Source organism: Chelonia mydas, chromosome 6 (assembly GCF_015237465.2).
Source record: "Chelonia mydas isolate rCheMyd1 chromosome 6, rCheMyd1.pri.v2, whole genome shotgun sequence".
Lineage (NCBI taxonomy): Eukaryota > Metazoa > Chordata > Testudines > Cheloniidae > Chelonia > Chelonia mydas.
The window spans coordinates 3,590,436-3,610,515 of record NC_051246.2 but is presented as its reverse complement, the minus strand read 5'-3'; the positions used below and the strand labels follow the sequence as shown (position 1 = coordinate 3,610,515).

The 20,080-nt window shown below is 58.0% G+C and overlaps 2 protein-coding genes across 6 annotated transcripts; both read left to right on the top strand.

Annotated features, from left to right (window-relative positions):
* The first annotated feature begins 2,786 nt into the window (after positions 1–2,786).
* ZNF689 (zinc finger protein 689) lies at positions 2,787–8,649 on the top strand. Of its 5 annotated transcripts, none has more exons than XM_043550162.1 (6): positions 2,787–3,164; positions 3,983–4,134; positions 4,280–4,371; positions 4,780–4,906; positions 5,403–5,501; positions 5,798–8,649. In XM_043550162.1, the coding sequence occupies exons 2-6, from the start codon at positions 4,014–4,016 to the stop codon at positions 6,970–6,972; spliced, it is 1,614 nt and encodes a 537-aa protein (XP_043406097.1). In that variant the 5' UTR covers positions 2,787–3,164; positions 3,983–4,013; the 3' UTR covers positions 6,973–8,649. The 5 variants fall into 5 exon arrangements, with proteins under 5 accessions (XP_043406097.1, XP_043406096.1, XP_037754621.2 ...); XM_043550161.1 differs by having other exon boundaries at positions 5,352–5,501; positions 5,801–8,649; XM_037898693.2 differs by having other exon boundaries at positions 5,352–5,501.
* A 4,871-nt stretch (positions 8,650–13,520) lies between these two features.
* On the top strand, positions 13,521–19,028 carry LOC122466456 (zinc finger protein OZF-like). The gene is made up of 3 exons (XM_043550165.1): positions 13,521–13,758; positions 15,955–16,159; positions 16,360–19,028. The coding sequence occupies exons 2-3, from the start codon at positions 15,988–15,990 to the stop codon at positions 17,847–17,849; spliced, it is 1,662 nt and encodes a 553-aa protein (XP_043406100.1). The 5' UTR covers positions 13,521–13,758; positions 15,955–15,987; the 3' UTR covers positions 17,850–19,028.
* The last annotated feature ends 1,052 nt before the right edge of the window (positions 19,029–20,080 follow it).

The following is a 20,080-nucleotide window of genomic DNA, read 5'->3' as shown; positions in this document are numbered from 1 at the left end:
TCAGACTCGCCCCCTGCTGCTCAAGCTGCTGCCCCCCACCAATAAGGGGGTTCGCCTCCCTTTTTTAGGGGGGCCTTTGCCCCTTCCTAGCCTGCCTCCACCCACTCGGGGCAGTCTCTGGGCTCCCCCCAATTGAAGAGGGGGAGCTCAGCCCCCTCTCCACCCCCCCTAATTTAGGGATCTAGCCGGGGGGAGGGGTCCTGCGCTGCTCCAAGCCCCCGACACACATATGGGGGCGGGGCCTAAGCTGCCTTCCTCGTTTCCCCCTCCCCCCACTCGGGCTGGCTCGTGCGGAGGGGGGAGGGGCTGTCCCAGCGCCCCCTAAAATTGCGGAGAGGGGGAGGGGTGCAGCTCCTGGGACGGGGGGGCTGGGCCCCAAGGCTGCTGCTCTTCTGCTGCGGCTGCTGCTGCCCCCTCCTGTAGCCTGGCTCATCCCCCTCCCCTCCCCTCCCCTCCCCCTCTCAACCCCGCAAACACACAAAACCCATCATGGCGGCCCGGAGCCAGCCCAGGCCCGCGCGCCGCCTCATGGGAGACGTAGTTCTCCGGCCTCCAGGCCGCGTTCGCTTTAAAGGGAGGACGTGCGTGTTTGGACTACAAGTGTCATGGCGGCGCAGGGAGGCCGGACCCGCGCCACGCCTCATGGGAGATGTAGTTCCCCAGCACCTCCTCCGAGGCACGTTCATGTCTGTGGGGAAGGGGCCAATGTTTGGACTACAAGTGTCATGGCGGCGCAGGGAGGCTGGGCTCTCGCGCTGCCTCCTGGGAGATGTAGTTTCCTTTACTTCCCCCCCCCCCCCGAGCCCTGGTGTTTTCCAATGAGGGAAAGCGGTGTTTAGACCAAAAATGTCATGGCAGCGCGGGGGGTGTGGTCCTCGCGCTGCCTCATGGGAGATATATTTCCCCACCCCACTGAGCCCATTTATGTCCAGGGGGACGGCATGTTTGGACTCCAAGTGTCATGGCGGCACACAGCAACGGCTCATGGGAAATGTAGTTCCTCAGCTGCCAAGTCCCTTTCATTTCTAAGAGAAAGGGGACATGTTTGGACTTCAAGTGCCATGGAGGCGTGAGGAGGGGGATGCGCAATGCCTCGTGGGAAATGTAGTTTTACACCCACACCCACACACCTGAAAAGAATCCCCTTTGTTCTTCTAGACAAGTGGGAGATGTTTCAATTACAACTGTCATTGCAGTGCAGCCAGGCTCATGCCTGACACGGCCTCATGGGAAATGTGGTCCTCACGTCTGGACTACAACTAACATGGCGGAGCTGCCCGCGCACGGCCTCATGGGATTTGTAGTCTTCCCCCTTCCCCTATGATAACTGGCAAGCAAAGAGGCGAAAACTGGACTACAACCACCATGGAGGCTCAGGGTGGAGAGGGGAAAATTCCATGCAAGACCTCATGGCAGTCGTAGCATTTGCCATTGAGTTAAAGCTGGAGTGGAGGAGGAAAGGGCCTCACGGGAAATGCAGTCCAGTTCCCCTTCCCCAGCCCCCATTCATCTCAAAGAGCATTCGCTCCCAGCCCCTGACACCCATCTTTACCCTACTCCCCTCCCAGAGCTGAGAACAGAACTCAGGAATCCTGGATCCCACCCCCCCAGCTCTAACCCACTAGATTCCACCTCCGCCTGGTGTTGGCACCAAGACAAAATTCCGTCACCCTCATTCACGACAGCGGGACTAGCCAGGGACTAACATCACTCTGCATTTTCTGCGGCGTTACCAGCCCCAGGCACTCAGAAATCATGAACGAAGCCTCCAAAATTCGCCAGCTCAGTGTGGCAAATCACGAGATTTCATAAATCAGATAACATCTCCCGTGCTTATTAGTGGCCTTCTTGGTTGAATGCCAATGGGGGTGATGTCTTCAGGCTTTTCTCCAGCAACACGGAGTAACCAATAATTATTTGATGCTTTTAAAGGCAAGCAGAGTTTTTCACGTGACTCCAGAAGCTCGAGGCATTATGCAGGGGAGGGGAACAATGGAAGATTCCTGATAAAATGGTTGCATGCGGCTCAGGGTCTGCTCCTGGGACTAAATTGTGCAAATATAGCTATAACCCTGACCTGAAGTGTCCCTCCCAAGCAGAGTGCTGATGCGACAAAAGTATTTCACCACTTTGCAATATCCGCTGACCCTGCTAATTCTTCCCTGCAGCATGTGGCTTTCAAAAGCAACAGAAAAACTTCATTCTGATCCAGTCCGGAGCGACTCCATTTTCAGGGCCAGATTGTGAGCTCAGTGACCCTGGTGTAAACCTGGAGCGAGCCGAATCTACCCCATGATTAACTCCAGGTCGTAACCTGGCCTTCCTGGCACGCTAACCAAAAATAACAATTCAATTAATGCTGAAACTCAAGGCGACCAGGGTATTCCTGGAATTAAAACCGAAGGCAGGGATAAGTGTGGGTCTGATCTCGCAGCAGGTGCTTCAAACAAGTCCTTCATTCTAGAAGGAAAATTCTACTCATTTGCAGCATGGAGGTCCTCCTGGACTGGGAAGGGACAGTGCCCCCTACTGAGCCCTGCCCCGCTCCCTGCAGCACAGCGCCCCCTAGCGCCGCACTGGGGCATCGGGGCCGGCCCTGGCTGCCCGGGGAGAGCGCCCCCTGCTGATCCCCCGCTCCCTGCAGCACAGTGCCCCCTAGCGCCGCACTGGGGCATCGGGGCCGGCCGTGGCTGCCCGGGGAGAGCGCCCCCTGCTGAGCCCCCGCTCCCTGCAGCACAGCGCCCCCTAGCGCCGCACTGGGGCATCGGGGCCGGCCGTGGCTGCCCGGGGAGAGCGCCCCCTGCTGAGCCCCCGCTCCCTGCAGCACAGCGCCCCCTAGCGCCGCACTGGGGCATCGGGGCCGGCCCTGGCTGTCCGGGGAGAGCGCCCCCTGCTGATCCCCCGCTCGCAGCAGCACAGCGCCCCCTAGCGCCGCACTGGGGCCTCGAGGCCGGCCCTGGCTGCCCGGGGAGAGCGCTCCTTCTCTCCACAGCCGAGTGAAGGGTTAATACGACCGATCACTAGAAGCCTAGACAGGACCAGGCGGGTCTTCTCTGGGGGGAACGAAATAACAAAGGGACCTTCCGCTTCCTTCCACTCCCCCCACAGTCCAGGCAGCTGGGGGGGGGGGCCGATCCCCAGTCTCCCCTAGCCCCGGCAAGCAGGTATGTGGGTGCAGACAGGGCACCTCTACACCCTGCACCGCTGGGGGATGTGTGCATTGATTTGCTCGTCAATTGCATGGTGCAGATGAAGCAGAGGGAGGTGGGATGGGATGGGATGGGGGGAGGTCGGAGAGGACCCCGCGTTCCCCAGCACCCCCTGAGCTCTGCCCCTCTGGATCGGGGCCCCACCAAGGAGGATCGAACCCCCAATCCCTGGTGCTGCTGAGTCCGGGACATCTGGGGAGGGAGCTGAGCCCAGCAGGATCACCCCTGTGCCATCAGCTCTGGGGGTGCGTGGGGGGGAGGGGGATGTGCAGGGTCCCCCCGACCCAGGCAGCTCTGAGGGTGCATGAGAGGAGGGGTGTGTGTGCAGCGTTCCCCCAACTCAGTCAGCTCTGGGGGTGCATGAGAGGAGGGGGGTCTGTGCAGGGTCCCCCCAACCCAGTCAGCTCTCAGAGTGCACGGGGGAGAGATGTGTGCAGAGTCCCCCCAACCCAGCCAGCTCTGGTGGTGCATGAGAGGAGGGGGGTCTGTGCAGGGTCCCCCCAACCCAGCTAGTTCTGGGGGTGCATGGGGTGAGGGGTGTGTATGGGATCCCCCCAACCCAGATAGCTCTGGGGTTGCATGGGGGGAGGGGTGTGTGCCGAGTCCCCCCAACCCAGATAGCCCTGGGGGGTGCATGGGAGGAGAGAGTCTGTGTAGGGTCCCCCCAGTTCCACCAGCTCTGGGGGCGCACAGTGAGAGGGGGCATCTGTGCAGCTGAAGACCGCAGGGTTCCCCCCACACACACCCATCCCCATATTTTGGGTGGGTTGCAGGTGACAGTTAGTGGGACGGACAGCAGTGAAGATGGACTCCCCCCGAGGACTGTGGGAGGCAAGGAGGCTGCACCCCAATCCTGCACCCCAAGAGGAGGCAGGGCCAAGCCAATGGCCAGAAGCCCAGGACCAGGAGCCCCACATGTTACAAGGTAGGGCTCAGTGTTTGGGGGGGGGGGGTGTCTCCCCAGCAGGGGTCACTCTCCTTGAGGCGGAGGGGCTCTGGGGGGACCCCAGGACTGAAAGGGAGGGTTGGTTCCCCTGGGGTCTCCTAAATGACTCGCTCTTCTCTCTCAGATCTCACACGCCCCCAGGTGTCTCTGCCTAGCTCGGAGAGGCGTGAGCCGCAGCGGGGCCCGGCTGACCCGCCCTGGGAGCCTGGCGTCCAGGTGGGTCGTGGGGCTGGCCGGGTTCCTGGGAAGAGGAGACTGGCCTAGATTCTGGTCTCAGTGACCCCAGTGTACGTCTGGGGTGGGGCAGGAGTGAGCAGGCGAGATACCGGGCGAGCTGGGCCCCTGGGTCTGAACTGGGGCGAGATACCAGGCTCGATGGATGTATGGGTCTGTTGCTATGAGTGTTGCTAGGAAGTGAGGCTGCTGGGATATTCCCACAATGCACTGGGGCACGTGGGCCTGGGCAGCCCAGGGGCCGCTGCTGGGATATTCCCACAATGCACCGGTGCAGCATGAGGGTGTCTGCCCAGATATTCCCAGAAGGCAGCTGGGCGCTGGCCAGCTCCACCCCTCAGAGAGCAGGGGTGTGGCCGCGGCGCCCAGTCGGGTCCCTTGCGGTTCCAGGCGCCAGTAACGTTCGAAGAGGTGGCCGTGTATTTCACCGAGGAGGAGTGGCGTCTCCTGGACGAAGGGCAGAGGCGGCTCTACAGGGATGTCATGCTGGAGAACTACACCAACCTCAGCTTCCTGGGTGAGGGTCCCCTTCCCCGCGGGGACAGGAGCTGGGCAAGACAGTCCCCGGCTCTAACCACTAGACCCCACTCCCACCCAGAGCTGGGGATAGAACTCGGGAGTCCTGGTTCCCAGCCCCCCCTGCTCTGACCCACTAGACCCCACTCCCCTCCCAGAGCTGGGGAGAGAACCCAGGAGTTCTGGCTTCCAGACAACCCCCATCACTCTATCGTTTTACTCTATTCTAAGTATTTCACCAATGGAATGATCGATCTGTCTATCTCTCTACCCCCATATCTATCTATCTATCCATCTATCCCATACCTCTCTTTCTCTCTCTCTCTCTTTCTCTCTCTCTCTCTCTCTTTCTAAGACCCTAGGCCGATCTCTGTCCATTAACACATGCCCCAGCCGAGCCAACTCGGCCCCCTCCGGGAGCTGAATTCCGCTCTCTGCTTTCCTAGTCGCTCCGGTCTGGTCTGGAGTCTCACTTGATCTTATCCCGCCGCTGGCAGGATTCCCGGTCCCCAAACCGGCCGTGATCTCCCGGATGGAGCGAGGGGAAGAGCCATGCGTCCCGGATCTCCAGGGCTTTGAGGGGAGGGAGATCCCAGGTGAGGAGTGAATGACACCAGCTCGGCGACCGTCCGGGAGTGAAGGGGAAGGTTTGCCCGGTCTCGCTGAGTGTCACCCCCAGCGGGTGCCCGAGCCCCGTGGCAGAAGCCCGTCCCTCCCGCAGCCTTTGAGGGCTCAGCTGGGTCACTGGGGCAGAACCAGCCCCTCTGCTCCCCTCGGCGGGGAGGTTCGGGGGCTCGGTTCCTGCCCATTGGGTTTTCTATTTAGTCACCAACCCCTTTGCTGCCCGCGGCTCAGGGAACGAGCCCTGGCTGGAGTCTCTCTCTCCCCCCAGCAGGTGCCAGGACGGCGAGTGAGAATCCCCAGCAGAGAGTGGATCTGCGCGGGACATTCCCGTGGAGCTCGCAAGAGGACGTATCCCAGAGTCCTCTAGGAGCTGATCTGTGCGGGCAGTTTTCAGGGCGATCCAAAGAGGACATATCCCAGCGTCCCTTGAGAGGAGATCCATGCAGGCTGTCCTCCACCCAGCAACCCAGAAGGGCCCGTCCAGGGGCGGGAGCGGGGGGCCGCCTGGGCCCGCCCAGGGGCCCCCGGCGCGGGGAGCGGCCCACCATCTGCGGCGAGTGCGGGAAGGGCTTCCTGCAGAACTCGGACCTGGTGAAGCACCTTCGCACCCACACGGGCGAGAGGCCCTACAAGTGCACCCAGTGCGGGAAAAGCTTCACCCAGAGCTCGGCCCTGACCCAGCACCTCCGCACCCACACGGGCGAGCGCCCCTACCCCTGCCCCCAGTGCGGGAAGAGCTTCACCGAGAGCTCCACCCTGGCCCAGCACCGGCGCATCCACACCGGCGAACGGCCCTACCGCTGCCACCAATGCGGCAAGGCCTTCAGCCTCAGCTCCACCCTGAAGAAGCACCAGCGCACCCACACCGGCGAGCGGCCCTACGTGTGCGAGGCGTGCGGGAAGAGCTTCGCCGAGAGCTCCCACCTGGCCAACCACCGGCGCGTCCACACCGGGGAGCGGCCCTACCGGTGCAAGGAGTGCGGCCGGGGCTTCAACCACACCTCCACCCTCTTCAAGCACCAGCGCGTCCACACCGGCGAGCGGCCCTACCCCTGCAGGGACTGCGGCAAGGCCTTCAGCTGGACCACGGCCCTCAAGCAGCACCAGCGGGTCCACACGGGCGCCAAGCCGTACCGGTGCAGGGAGTGCGGCAAGGCCTTCAGCTGGAGCTCCACCCTCAACCAGCACCGGCAGGTCCACTCCGGGGAGAAGCCCCACGTCTGCCCCGAGTGCGGCCGCGCCTTCGCCCGCAGCTCCCACCTGGCGCAGCACCGGCTGGTGCACTCCGGGGAGAAGCCGTTCCAATGCGGGCAGTGCCCGCGGGGCTTCATCCAGAACGCCCACCTGGTGTCCCACCGCCGGCTGCACGCCGCCCCCGCCGGGTCGCCCCAGGGCCAGGAGGAGGGCCCCGGCGACCGGGGCCGGGTTCAGCTCCCCCCGTGAGCCCGCTGCTCCCCGCTCGCCAGCCCTGGCTTGGGGGTACCTGCGCTGCACACCCTGGCATAAGTTAGAACAGCTTCAGAGCTGCTGCTGGCCACGCCCCCTCCTTCTCAGGCCCCACCCCCTCAGACGCCCCACCCACCTTGGCCCTGCCCTAAAACATGCCACTCCTACCCAGGCTTTGCCCCCTAAAATGCTCTGAAATGCACCCCCTGCCTAGGACCCACCCCCTTTGATGCCCCCTCCCTCTCAGGCCCCACCCCCTGATGCCACCTCCCTCCCAGGTCCCGCACCTGACATCCTCCTCCTAGACTCTGGTCCCAACAGGCCCCCTGCTCTGCCCCTTCCCTCCCAGACTCTGCCCCAATAGCCCCTCTTTACTAGTCCCCGCCCACTGACACACCCACTGTTCTGCCCCTCCCTCTTAGTCCTGCCTCCTGACAGGCCCCTCCTTCCAATTCCCCCTAACCACGCCCACTGCTCCGCCCCATACCTCCCTAGCCCCACCCCTACGCTATCCCTTCCCTCCCAGGCTCCACCTCCTGCTGTTGCTCTGCCCCTCCCACCCAGGCCCTGTCCCGGACCCTGGAAAACGTTACAGAGACCGCTTGATTCTGGTTTAAGGATGGGGTCTTAAGTCCCAGCTAATTAGCACCTTCTCGAACACTGAAGCACTGACATGGGGAACACAGACTTGATAAAGGGCTCGTCTGGCAAAGATCTAACCGGATCCGATGGCTGGAAGTTGAAGCTTGACAAATTCAGACTGGAAATAAGGTGTAAATGTTGAAGGGGGAGAGGAATTACTTACCGGGGGTCGTGGTGGATTCTCCATCGTTGGCCATGTTTAAATCATAGTTGGTTTTTTTCTAAAAGCTCTGCCCTAGAAGTTATTTGGGGGATGTTCTCTGGCCTGTGTTACAGAGGAGGCGAGGCTAAATGATCCCAGCGGTCCCTTCATGGCCTTCGTGAATTGATGGACCCCAGTCAAGATAAATCAATTATATGTTAGCATGTATTAAACCGATCGCGTTAAAGTCTATGTTGTTTCTCAGCTTGTTTAAAATCAAGCTGAATGTGTTATTCTAGAGTCTAGACACAGTCTAGACACTAGTCTACATTTGGGGGAAGGATGGATTTTTTTTCGTTTCCATGCCAATTCCAAAAAATTTTAAAAAATCCTTTTCCAGTGACCACAAAATTAGTTTTTTCCCCAAATTTCCAGTGAATCAAAATGCCGGAAAAGAAAATCATTTCGGGTCAAACAACATGTTTTGTTTGACCCAAAATGAAACATTTGGGGCATTATTTAATGTGTTTTTTACTCTAAAAAAAAAAAAAAGGCAAGAAAATTTAGAATTGAAAAGTCATTTTGAATTAAATCTAAACATTTTGGGGTTTTTGGAATTTTTTTTAGGGTTTTTTTCCCCTCCTGAAAGAAGCTGGTGAAACGGATGCAAATCTTCAGTTTTCACCAAAAAAGTTTCAGTCAAAACTTTTCACAAAACTCTAGATACAGACTTCAATTCCAGTGTAGCATCTTAGATAGAGTTCATTAGATCAGTGGTTTTCAAAGTGCGGGTCACGACCCAGTACTGGGTCGCGGAACGTAACGCACTGGGTTGCGGCGGCTCTGGTCAGCACTGCCGACCATTAAAAGTCGATTAAAAGTCCCGTTGGCGATGCTGCTCAGCTAAGGCAGGCTAGTCCCTACCTATTCTGTCGCTGCACCCCAGAAGTGGCCAGCAGCAGGTCCGCATCCTAGGTGGGGGGGCCATGGAGCTCCGTGCGCTGCCCACGCCCCAAGCACCAGCTCTGCACTCCCATTGGCCGGGAACTGGCCAATGGGAGCAGGTGGAGGCGGTGCTTGCGGGCGAGAGCCGCTTGCATGTGTCTGCCTAGGGAAAAGATGAGGAAAAATACCCCAACATTTAAAAAAATTGCTCATAAATAATCCAAAAAGTTTTTGCTTCGGAAAGGAAAATGATGACGTTTTGGAGTAAAAAAAAAAAAAAAAGGAACATTCCCCTCAAATCAAATTTTTTTCCTGCCAAAAGTTTAGTAAAATATTTTAAAGACACAAAACATTATGCCATGTTGGAATTAGAAGAACTTTGAAATTCTGGAATGAGACAACGAGGAAAACCCCAAATTATTAAAAACAATCAAACAAAGTGAAAAGGTTTGGGAAAAATTTTAAAGAAAATGAAATGGTTTTGGAAGGAGAACAATGTTGAATTTTTGAATGAAATGAAAATCTCGGGAGGGGGAAATATTCCGGGACGTCATTCATTTGTTGCAGTCGGTGGCAAAAAAACCAGAAATAGAAAAACACGCAAATTGCATTTTTTCTAACAACAAAACCAGTTTTACAATACCGTTAAAAGAGAAAGAGAGAGGAATTGTTGGTCTGAGAATGAAAATAGTGTTGAGATTGGGGGGGGGGGAATTGAGGAAAAACTCCCCCAAATCAGAACTTCCTGCCCCCCAATTCACAAAACATTCTTTTGAATGAAAACAACATTGACATTTTGCAATAAAAAACGAGGACAGATGCCCTAAATTGGAACTTCCTGCCCCCCAATTCACAAAACATTCTTTTGAATGAAAACGACATTGACATTTTGCAATAAAAAACGAGGACAGACGCCCCAAATCGGATGTGCCCCAATCTTTTGCCAGACATTGTTTGCAAACCGGTCGGTTTGGGATTGAAAGCAACGGTCCTCAACTTCTGAGAGCAGCGTCATTTCAGAGCTGAACAAAGTTGTCCACCATCTCGGGCAGTCCCATCGACTTGGAGAATGAACTTCTCCAGCCAAAACTGAAGACCCGGCGTCTGTAAGAGGTGTTGTAACAGCCTCATACGTGACGTGAGTATGGGCCACGTATGGACCTGTGGGTTACAGCTGAACTGGAGGCAAATGGCTACCTTTGATACCCACAACACCTGGTGGAAGTACCCCCAGGAGATGGACTGTGGACATCTTATCATTGGCTCAGATCCTTTTTGGGAAGAGACTTTTTTTGGTTCTGTGTTTGTACAGCACCTGGCACATTGGGGTCCTGAGCCATACCTGGGCACTAGGACACAGATAATCAATTACACTAATTCCACCAAGGATTGGGATGGGGAAATCCCGAGATGGGAAAGGATCTAGTTCATCAAAACCTCCTTTGGGGATCTGGGGGAATTTCTTGGGGCTTTTGATTGTTGATGGGGATGGTGGAGTTGGGCAATCCAAATTCCCTTCCAGTGGGGCTGGGCCTGCTCCGTCACCACCAGCAGCTCTGTGGCCAATGCACACCAGCTACGAGGCAGGGTGGCCAAATGGATAGAGCGCTGGGCCTCAGGATGCCTCAGTTCTGTTCCTGCCCCTCTCCAGGCCTCAGTACCTCCGTTGGTAAAAATGGGGCTACTTTTGTAGACTGCGTTAAGCTCTACCGATGGAAAGTGCTAGCTAAAGGTGAAGTATCATTATAATGCGGCGTGGGAGCTGGAGGAGAAGGGGAAAGGTTCTGAGGGATGTTGAGGCATTGGAGGGAGGATTTTTCCCCTCTGTGTGTCTGTGTGAGAGAGACATAAATGGGTCAGATCCCCAACTGGAGTCAATTGGATGTATCTCCATCAGGGTCAATGGGGCCAGATCCTCAGCTGGTGTCACTCGGCCATAGCTCCACTGGGGTCAATGGACCAGATGTCCAGCTGGTGTCAATTGGACATTGCTCCATCAGGGTCAACGGGGCCAGATCCTCAGCTGGTGTCACTCGGCCGTAGCTTCAATGGACCAGATCTCCAGCTGATGTCAGTTAGACATGGCTTCATCGGAGTCAATGGGGCCAGATCCCCATCTGGTGTCAATTAGACATGGTTTCATCGGAGTCAATGGGGCCAGATCCCCTGCTGGTGGAAATGAATTAAACAGATCTATGCCCGTTGACACCAGCTGGAGATCTAGATCACTGGAGTCAGATTCTGTGGAGATGGGACCAAAGGGAGAGGAATTTACTGTAGAGTTATGAATTATCCTGACCAAGGAACTTCTGAAATCAGGCCAGGCTGGATTCTATGTTTCTCCACCCCTTTGCCACCACTCCAGTGGGCTCCCTACGCTGGTCTCTGGTTACCCTTTCCAGTTCCAACTGAGAAGCAACCCAGCACCGAAAATCGTCGAGCTGCCAGGTACGTCTGTTGGCATCTCTGTCTACACAATAAATCTCTTTCCCTAGTCGCCTGTTGTCTGTCTTGAGTTGCCAGTTCCGCGCTGAACTTGGCCGAATCTGAAAGAAAATGCCTTGGGACCATCAAAAGGCACCTCCTTGACTCCAGGGCTCTTCCACCGCCCAGGCCCCCGATGGGAAGAATGGAAGTGTGGGAGCTTTACAAATACAGGCCGCCAGACTCTTTCATCCCAGAAAGGGTGCGGCCAGTTCAATGGTGGGGTGGCTACCAGCCTCCTCTCTAGTAACAGCCTCAGAGGTGTTGTCTGCAGAGGCACCGTCCAGCTTCGGTGGGGAACGTGGAACTTCTTCGAAAGCCAATTGGGCCATGTCTACGTGACCACTTATGCCGCTCAGGAGCGTGGAAAAAACAACCCCCGAGAGACATACATTTCGCCGGCACCGGTAGTAGCGTGCACAGCGCCGTGTTGGCAGGAGAGCTCTCTCCCGTCGGCATGGAGCGGCTACGTGAGCGATCCTACAGCGATGCAGCTGCATTGGTGCCGTTGTGCCACTGTAAGGTCTGTAGTGTAGACATAGCCTTAGTAATTCCATGATCGGGGATGCCTCCGCCCCAAGGGGGACATGGAAGCATGCAGTTGGGAGCTGGGACTCCTGGGTTCTCTCCCCAGCTCTGGGAGAGGAGCGGGGTCGAGTGGGTTCGAGAAGTTTGGGCTGGGAGCCAGGACTCCTGGGCTCTCTCCCTCGCTGTGGGAAAGGGGCGGGGTCTAGTGGGTTCGAGAAGTTTGGGCTGGGAGCCAGGACTCCTGGGTTCTATCCCTCGCTGTGGGAAAGGAGCGGGGTCTAGTGGGTTCGAGAAGTTTGGGCTGGGAGTCAGGACTCCTGGGTTCTATCCCTCACTGTGGGAAAGGAGCGGGGTCTAGTGGGTTTGAGAAGTTTGGGCTGGGAGTCAGGACTCCTGGGTTCTATCCCTCACTGTGGGAAAGGAGCGGGGTCTAGTGGGTTTGAGAAGTTTGGGCTGGGAGCCAGGACTCCTGGGTTCTATCCCTCGGTGTGGGAAAGGGGCGGGGTCTAGTGGGTTCGAGAAGTTTGGGCTGGGAGTCAGGACTCCTGGGTTCTATCCCTCGCTGTGGGAAAGGAGCGGGGTCTAGTGGGTTCGAGAAGTTTGGGCTGGGAGCCAGGACTCCTGGGTTCTATCCCTCGCTGTGGGAAAGGGGCGGGGTCTAGTGGGTTCGAGAAGTTTGGGCTGGGAGCCAGGACTCCTGGGCTCTATCCCTCGCTGTGGGAAAGGAGCGGGGTCTAGTGGGTTCGAGAAGTTTGGGCTGGGAGCCAGGACTCCTGGGCTCTATCCCTCGCTGTGGGAAAGGAGCGGGGTCTAGTGGGTTCGAGAAGTTTGGGCTGGGAGCCAGGACTCCTGGGCTCTATCCTTCGCTGTGGGAAAGGAGCGGGGTCTAGTGGGTTAGAGAAGTGGGGGCTGGGACTAACTCCTGGGTTCTAGCCCCAGCTCTTCCAGAGACACCCTGTGAGACTTCTGGTAAGTCATTGCTTTCCTTTGGGCCTCAGTTTACCCATCTGAAAAACGGGGCCTGTCTCTCCCTCTCTGTGTGTTTGTGCAGCGCCTGGCACAAAGGGGCCGTGATCAGAGCACTCTGTGGGTGCTCTGGGGCTGGAGTACCCATAGGGAAAAATCCACAGCCAAGCTCCCCACTGTTTGGGGGCGTGCTGCGAGGAAGCGGGAGGGGCGGGAATGTGGCGCGCTTAGGGGAGGAGGCGGGGAAGAGGCCGGGCTGGGTGGGGATTTGGGGAAGGACTCGGAATAGGGGCAGGGACGGGGCAGGGACTTTGGGGAATTTGGGGAAGGGGCAGAAGGGGGTCGAGCACCCACCAGCGGGAGCAGAAGTTGGCGCCTATGGCCTGGATCACGGGTGGGGTCTGTGCAGCCTCTGGCACAATGGGGCCCCCGCGAGCCGCCAGCACCGGGCACAACCAGGAGGACCCTGCTCTCAGCTGAGTTCTGTGCAGCACCTGGCACGGCGGGGGCCCGATCTCAGCTGGGGTCTCTAGCTACCACAGTATTACACCTAGTAAAAAAAATAATAAATTCCGTCTCCACTGCCCCCAGACCTTGGGGACTATTTCCCCCACATCACTTTGCTCATGACCCTGCTCAGAGGCATATCTGGGGGCAGAGGATGGGCTGGCTCAGAGGGGTGGGGAATGGGACAAAGGGCCTTTCCCCTCCAGGGGGCGCGGGGTCCGATCCTGCCCCCGGGCTGGGGACTGGCTGGCTCAGGGTGGGCAGGGAATGGGACCCAGGGCCTCTTATGGCCCGGCGTATCCCACTGCTGCCACCATGTGGCGAGCCGCAGCCCAGAGCTCGCCCCCTGCTGCAGCGAACGCGTTCCAACGAGGCGGCTCCACCTCCTGGGCTTCTCAGCCAGGAAGGAAGAGGGGACAGGCGAGCAAAGGGACCTTCCTGTTCCCAGCTCCTCGAGCCCGCCCCCCCGCGCCCCTGGGCTCGGCGGCGGGCTCCCTGGGCCCCAGGGGCCGGATCGGGCTCCCCTGGAGTGGGGAAAATCGTTCCCCCCTCCCCGCTCCCCCGCGCTGGTGAGTCGGGGCCTCCTGGGAACCAGGGAGGGAACTGAGCCCAGCAGGGTCCCCCCTCCCCCGCCGCCCAGCCCGCTCCGGGGGCGCACGGGGAAGCGAGTGGTGCAGGGTCCTGTCCCCCCAGCTCTGGGGGTGCACGGGGAGCGGGGGGGACTGTGCATCTGAGCCCACTGGCTGCAACGTGGGATTTTCCTGGGCGTGAACTGGTGGGGATGCACTAGGATAGGGGTTCCCACACCTCTGGTTTTGGTGGCCGGCGAGGACAATTTGTCCTAAAATACTGAATTCGCTTTCGGAGAACCAAATACACCTGCCCGTAGCCACGTCCAGACCATTACAATTGAGCTAGGTAGGGGTGGGGTGGGTGTTTTTTTTTTTTTTTTTTTTTTTTTTGCAGACTCAATAATAAAAATAACGTCCAGTTGTCTCTCTTCTTTACTGGATCTAAGCCAGCGGTTCTCAAACTTTTGTTCTGGGGACCCCTTTCACACAGCAAGCCTCTGAGTGCGACCCCCCACCCTTATACATTAAAAACACTTTTTTATATATTTAACACCATTATAAAGGCTGGAGGCGAAGTGGGGTTTGGGGTGGAGGCTGACAGCTTGCTACCCCCCCTGTAATAACCTTGCGACCCCCTGAGGTGTCCCGACCCCCAGTTTGAGACCCCTGATCTAAACAGAATAGAAACGCAAATCGGGTGCTTTGCATGTCGTCTTTGGGTTGTTGTTTCTTTTGCTTTTTGGATTGGGGTGGGGTTTTTTTAGTTTTTTTTTAGATTTGTTAGCTAGTAAGTCTGGGGCTGTGAATCGTGAGAGCTGTGTGTTTCTTAATATCACTTTGCACAGCACCAGACTTGCGAGCTGGGAGGCAGTGAAAACGGATATTAACAAAACGTACAAATAATCACCTTTCACAGCAGACTTTCTCAGCCCCGGCAAGCCGGGGGACAAATTATGCCTTGGAAGGGAGGCCAGGGGTGATGGGGTGGATGGGCAAGGAGCCGGGGTGGGCAGTGGGGACCGGGGGTGATGGGGTGGCTGGGCGAGGGGCCGGGGTGGGCAGTGGGGACCGGGGGTGATGGGGTGGATGGGCGAGGGGCCGGGGTGGGCAGTGGGGACCGGGGGTGATGGGGTGGATGGGCGAGGGGCCGGGGTGGGCAGTGGGGACTGGGGGTGATGGGGTGGATGGGTGAGGGGCCGGGATGGGCAGTGGGTGATGGGCTGGATGGGCGAGGGGCCAGGGTGGGCAGTGGGGACCGGGGGTGATGGGGTGGATGGGCGAGGGGCCGGGGTGGGCAGTGGGGACCGGGGGTGATGGGGTGGATGGGCGCGGGGCCGGGGTGGGCAGTGGGGACCGGGGGTGATGGGGTGGATGGGCGAGGGGCCGGGGTGGGCAGTGGGGACTGGGGGTGATGGGGTGGATGGGCGAGGGGCCGGGGTGGGCAGTGGGGACCGGGGGTGATGGTGTGGCTGGGCGAGGGGCTGGGATGGGCAGTGGGTGATGGGCTGGATAGGCGAGGGGCCGGGGTGGGCAGTGGGGACCGGGGGTGATGGGGTGGATGGACGAGGGGCCGGGGTGGGCAGTGGGGACCGGGGGTGATGGGGTGGATGGGCGAGGGGCCGGGGTGGGCAGTGGGGACCGGGGGTGATGGGGTGGATGGGCGAGGGGCCGGGATGGGCAGTGGGTGATGGGCTGGATAGGCGAGGGGCCGGGGTGGGCAGTGGGGACCGGGGGTGGTGAGCCAGAAGCCCCAGACTGAAGCTGGAAGCCTGAACCCCACTGCCCCAGGAAGCTGGGGAACTCACTCCAGCTGTCTGCTCCTCCGGCATTTGTGGCTCCAGAGGAGGGGGCCCCAATCCATACTGGAGGTCCCAGGGGAGGGGCTGCTGCTGTCCTCCCCCCGCCCCCCAATCACCACCCTGGAGGCTGTGGCTGCAAGAAAAGCTCCTGGTGGCTGCAGGCGGCTGCATTTGAGAAACGCTGCACTCGGACGCCCTTCGGTGTAAATGACTATAGTGGAGATTGCACTGTGGGGCAGAGCTAGGGTGGAGGTGGAGCCCACGGCTGGGGTGGCAGGGGGCTTGTCCCCGGGCTCTGCCTCCCGCCCCAGAAACACTCAGCCCCGCAGCGCCTGTTTGATTGAGCCCTCTTCACTCTGGCTCTGTGCTCACGGTGCTTTTGGGTTGTCCTCAGGTCGGCGTTGGCCTATGGACGACCCCCGGAGCCATGGAGCCCTCCCTGCAGCGCTGGGAGGCGGTGAGCGTCAAGGTGGAGGGAGAAGAGCCCATTGCCACCGGGGAAGCCCAGCAGGGGGTGCTGGCTCTGAGCCCCTGCCCCGAGGCTGCATGCCCACTGGGCTGGGCTCTGAAAGAGGAGCCGGAGTTCCAGCAGGGAATGGGTAAGAAACTGGGGCTGTGGTGGTGGGGGTCTCCCCAGCAGGGGGCGGTCTTCTATAGGTGGAGGTCTGTAGACCAGACCTCAGTGCTCAGATTGGATTTTGGGGCAGGACTGGTCAGGGACAGGGATTTTGGGTACCCCCTTTGCTTCTCTGCCCCAGTTCAGAAAGCCCGTCTGGGTTCCTTCTCTCTGTTCCAGCAGGTGATGGTGAAAGCCTGGGATGGGATCCGGCGCAGAAAGATCTGGAGAAGGCTGAACTGCACCAGCTCTTATCGATAGCGGACGTCCCCCAAGTAGAGCTGGGTGAGGTGCTGTCTGGAGGACCTGAAGAAACCGTTCCCCAAGCGGATCTGCTTCGGACGGTCTCTGGAGGGTCTGAAAGAGACGTTCCCCAACTGGATCTGTGTGAGATGTTCCCTGGAGGATCCGAAGGAGATGTTCCCCATATCAACCTGTGTGGGATACCCTCAAGAGGCTCTGCAGGAGAGGTTCCCCAGGTGGATCTGCATGGGATGCCCTCAGGAGGAGCCGAAGAGGACGTTCCCCAAGCGGATCTGCGGGGGTCGTTCTCTGGAGGGTGGGAAGGGGTGGACATGCAGCCGCGGCGGGACCCTCCAGGGAGGAGCCAGGAGAAGCCAGCCCAGCATGGCAGCCTCCCTGCACCGGCCCCGGAGAAACCTTACAAGTGCTCGGTGTGCGATAAAAGCTTTGGGCAGAGCTCCCACCTCATCCAGCACCAGGTGTCGCACACGGGCGAAAAGCCTTACAAATGTCCCGAGTGCGGCAAAGGCTTCACCTGGAGCTCAGCCCTGGCCCAGCACCGGCGCATCCACCGCGGCGAGAGACCTTTCGTCTGCCCGGACTGCGGCAAGAGCTTCAGCCAGAGCTCCAACCTGAGCACCCACCAGCGCACCCACACGGGCGAGAAGCCGTTCGTCTGCCCAGACTGCGGGCGCGGCTTCAGCCAGAACTCCAACCTGGCGGCCCACCGGCGCACCCACACCGGCGAACGCCACTACCGCTGCTACGACTGCGGGCGGGGCTTCTTGGAGCGGGCGGCGCTGGCCGAGCACCAGCAGGGCCATGCCGGGCATCGGCCCTACACCTGCGGGCAGTGCGGCAAAGCCTTCGGGCAGAGCACCAAGCTGGCCCAGCACCAGCGCATCCACACCGGCGAGCGGCCCTTCCGGTGCGAGGAGTGCGGCAAAGGCTTCAACGATGGCTCCTACCTGGTCAAGCACCGGCGGGTCCACACCGGCGAAAAGCGTTACCGCTGCCCAGTGTGTGGCAAAACCTTCAGCCAGACCTCCAACCTCATCACCCACCAGACCACCCATACCGGTGAAAAGCCCTTCCGGTGTGGGGACTGCGGGCGTAGCTTCATCCGCCAGGCTCACCTGGCTGCCCACCGGCGCACTCACACTGGCGAGCGGCCGTACCAGTGTGCCCAGTGTGGGAGGTGCTTCTCCCAGCGCTCCACCTATGCCCAGCACCGGCGCACCCACACCGGCGAGCGGCCTTACCGCTGCCCCGACTGCGGCCGGGGATTCAGCCAGAACTCCAACCTGGCGGCTCACCGGCGCATCCACACCGGCGAACGGCCCTACCAGTGTGGCCAGTGCGGCCGGTGTTTCGTCCAGAGCTCTGCCTTCACCCAGCACCAGAAGACCCACAAGAAGGGACGGGACTAGGGAGGGATGCGGGGGACTGGCCTGCAGGAGGTCGCTCCCTCTGGGGAAGCTCTGGCTCATAGGAAGCTGTGCCGCTAGGCAGGTCTTGCTCACAGGAAGTCGCCCCACTAGGACACGGTCTGGCTTATAGGAAGTCGATCCATCTAGCGAGCCTCACTCCCAGGAAGTTGTCCCATTCGGTAGGGCATCACTGACAGGAAGTCACCCCCTCTAGCATGGGTCTTGCCCACAGGAAGTTGCACCCCTGAGGTGGGATCATTTTCAGGAAGTCACCCCCACATCCAGGTCTCTCTGACAAGAAGTTGCACCCCTGTAGGGTGGGTCTTGCTCACAGGAAATCACACACCCCCTGTGTATCTTGCTCACAGGAAGTCACCCCCTGTAGGGTTAGCCTGTAGCTAACTTGCCATGTGGTCGGATGAGATCCACGAAAATGCCTCGTTATATTAACGAGGTCTCGGGTCTAATGAACCTCTTTAGTGGGGAATGCGGACTTCTAGAGAATTTCTTCTTGAACAGTATAGATGGAGATTGTGCGTGTTCTTGTTCCCCTCTCATGGCTGGTCCACAAAATAGGATACAAGCCTGTTACAGCTGCTGGTGGATGGAGTTAACTTGTTTAGTTTGTGAAGTAAAGGACTGTGCTTTTATCACTGGAAGACCCAATGTTCGAACCCCGCTGATGACCCAAAATGGTCATTCTACAGTTGTGCCATATTAATGTGCTCAATGGCTGTGAGAGCGTCCTTCCTCGGCTTCAGAGGAAAGAGATCCCTTTGAACAGACAAAGATGCCATTGGTGGGTTCTTCCATAGGTCACACCGCAACTCCATGGTGAGCCGTCTTCAGGTCTTGTCTAGCCACTCTTCTCGTCTTTGACTCTATGGTTGGCTGGAGGACTGGACCTTATAGCCTCACCAATACTATAAGAAATAGTTGGTTTCTAGATACTGTGAAGAGAAACTTAACTAAGAGGAGAAATTAGGGTCGTGGTTGATATTACAAAGGGCTAACGAATGACCTGTGCACGTTATAAGGATGTTACTGACATGAGCACCACAAGTTGTAGATGGTTATAAGCCACGGTTATTGGCCTGTCAGGACTGTATAACAATCAATGAGCTACTGATCTAAACAGAGATCCGATCGTTTATTAATAAATGGAACCTTTATTATGAAGGGAAAACTGAGTGGTTTTTAGTTCGACTCCTTCAAACTGGTGAATTTTGAAGTGCAAAGCCCTATATGAGGCAAAGGCCTGACATACCGATGGGAGAAAAACATTTGATGAAAATGTAGGAACTGGAGCTAGTTGAAATATGGGGTTTTAGGGAGAGGAAAATGTTTCCTTTCTCCCGTGAAATATGAATACTGAATAACTTCAGCTGGAGACGGGAATATTTCAGTTTGGAAAGGCTGCTGCAGTGTCTCGTGGGAGATCGCGCCCTGCTTTCCATAGGGGTGGGGTCCTATGCCCCGTCCCGTGCTCCAGGGCAGCCCAGTAGCGTCTGCTATTGGGTGGGGCCTCTGCTATGGGCCAGTGGCCCCATAACTGGCCCCTAAGGCCTTGTCTAGATTGAGGTGTGTAGGGGCTTTCTGGCATGTCTTATAAACCCCACTTAGTGCCGAGTGTGGATGGGGTCCGACCCCGTCAAACACGTCAGGGGCGTGGCCTAACCCGAGGGGGAGGGGCCTGCCCAACTGCCATAACAGACCCTTTGGAAGGTTCCATTCTCACTGAGAAGGGTATCTGGCCAACTGCCACTTTTGGAAGGTTCCATTGTCAGTGGGAAGGGGAACTGGCCAAGTGCCCTAACTGACACTTTGGAATGTTCCATTTTCACAGGGGTGGGGGAAGATAGTGTGCTGATGCAAATCCTCACTACTGGCACTTTGATTAAAAAAAAATCCCCCTTTTACTAAAAAGAACAAAAACATTAAAAGGCTCTAATTTTTCAGAGATGGAGAAATGAAAATGAAACGGGTCAAATTTGAACCTTTGGCATTTTACCCCTGCTCCCCCTCATCAGTGAAATGGTTCATCCCATCAGCTGGGAGACTCTCTGACCCCTGGAAGGAACCATTACACTCTCGGGAGGGGGGAGGTTAAAATTTCTGGGGAAGCCAGATTGGATTTTTTTTTTCCTATCAGGAAATTAAAAATAAAAATCCTTCCCATTACAGTCCCCTTTTTAATCTGGGAAGGGAGTTTAATCCCTTGAGATTGGGGA

What these genes read in the sequence shown, in the direction of transcription:
- ZNF689 (XM_037898693.2), top strand. Translation starts at nt 4,014, where the DNA reads ATGGACTCCCCCCGAGGACTGTGGGAGGCAAGGAGGCTGCACCCCAAT. An exon ending in GGAGCCCCACATGTTACAAG is followed by an intron (nt 4,135 to 4,279) that starts GTAGGGCTCAGT and finishes CTTCTCTCTCAG; the next exon opens with ATCTCACACGCCCCCAGGTG. An exon ending in CCTGGGAGCCTGGCGTCCAG is followed by an intron (nt 4,372 to 4,779) that starts GTGGGTCGTGGG and finishes TTGCGGTTCCAG; the next exon opens with GCGCCAGTAACGTTCGAAGA.
- LOC122466456 (XM_043550165.1), top strand. Translation starts at nt 15,988, where the DNA reads ATGGAGCCCTCCCTGCAGCGCTGGGAGGCGGTGAGCGTCAAGGTGGAG. An exon ending in GGAGTTCCAGCAGGGAATGG is followed by an intron (nt 16,160 to 16,359) that starts GTAAGAAACTGG and finishes CTGTTCCAGCAG; the next exon opens with GTGATGGTGAAAGCCTGGGA.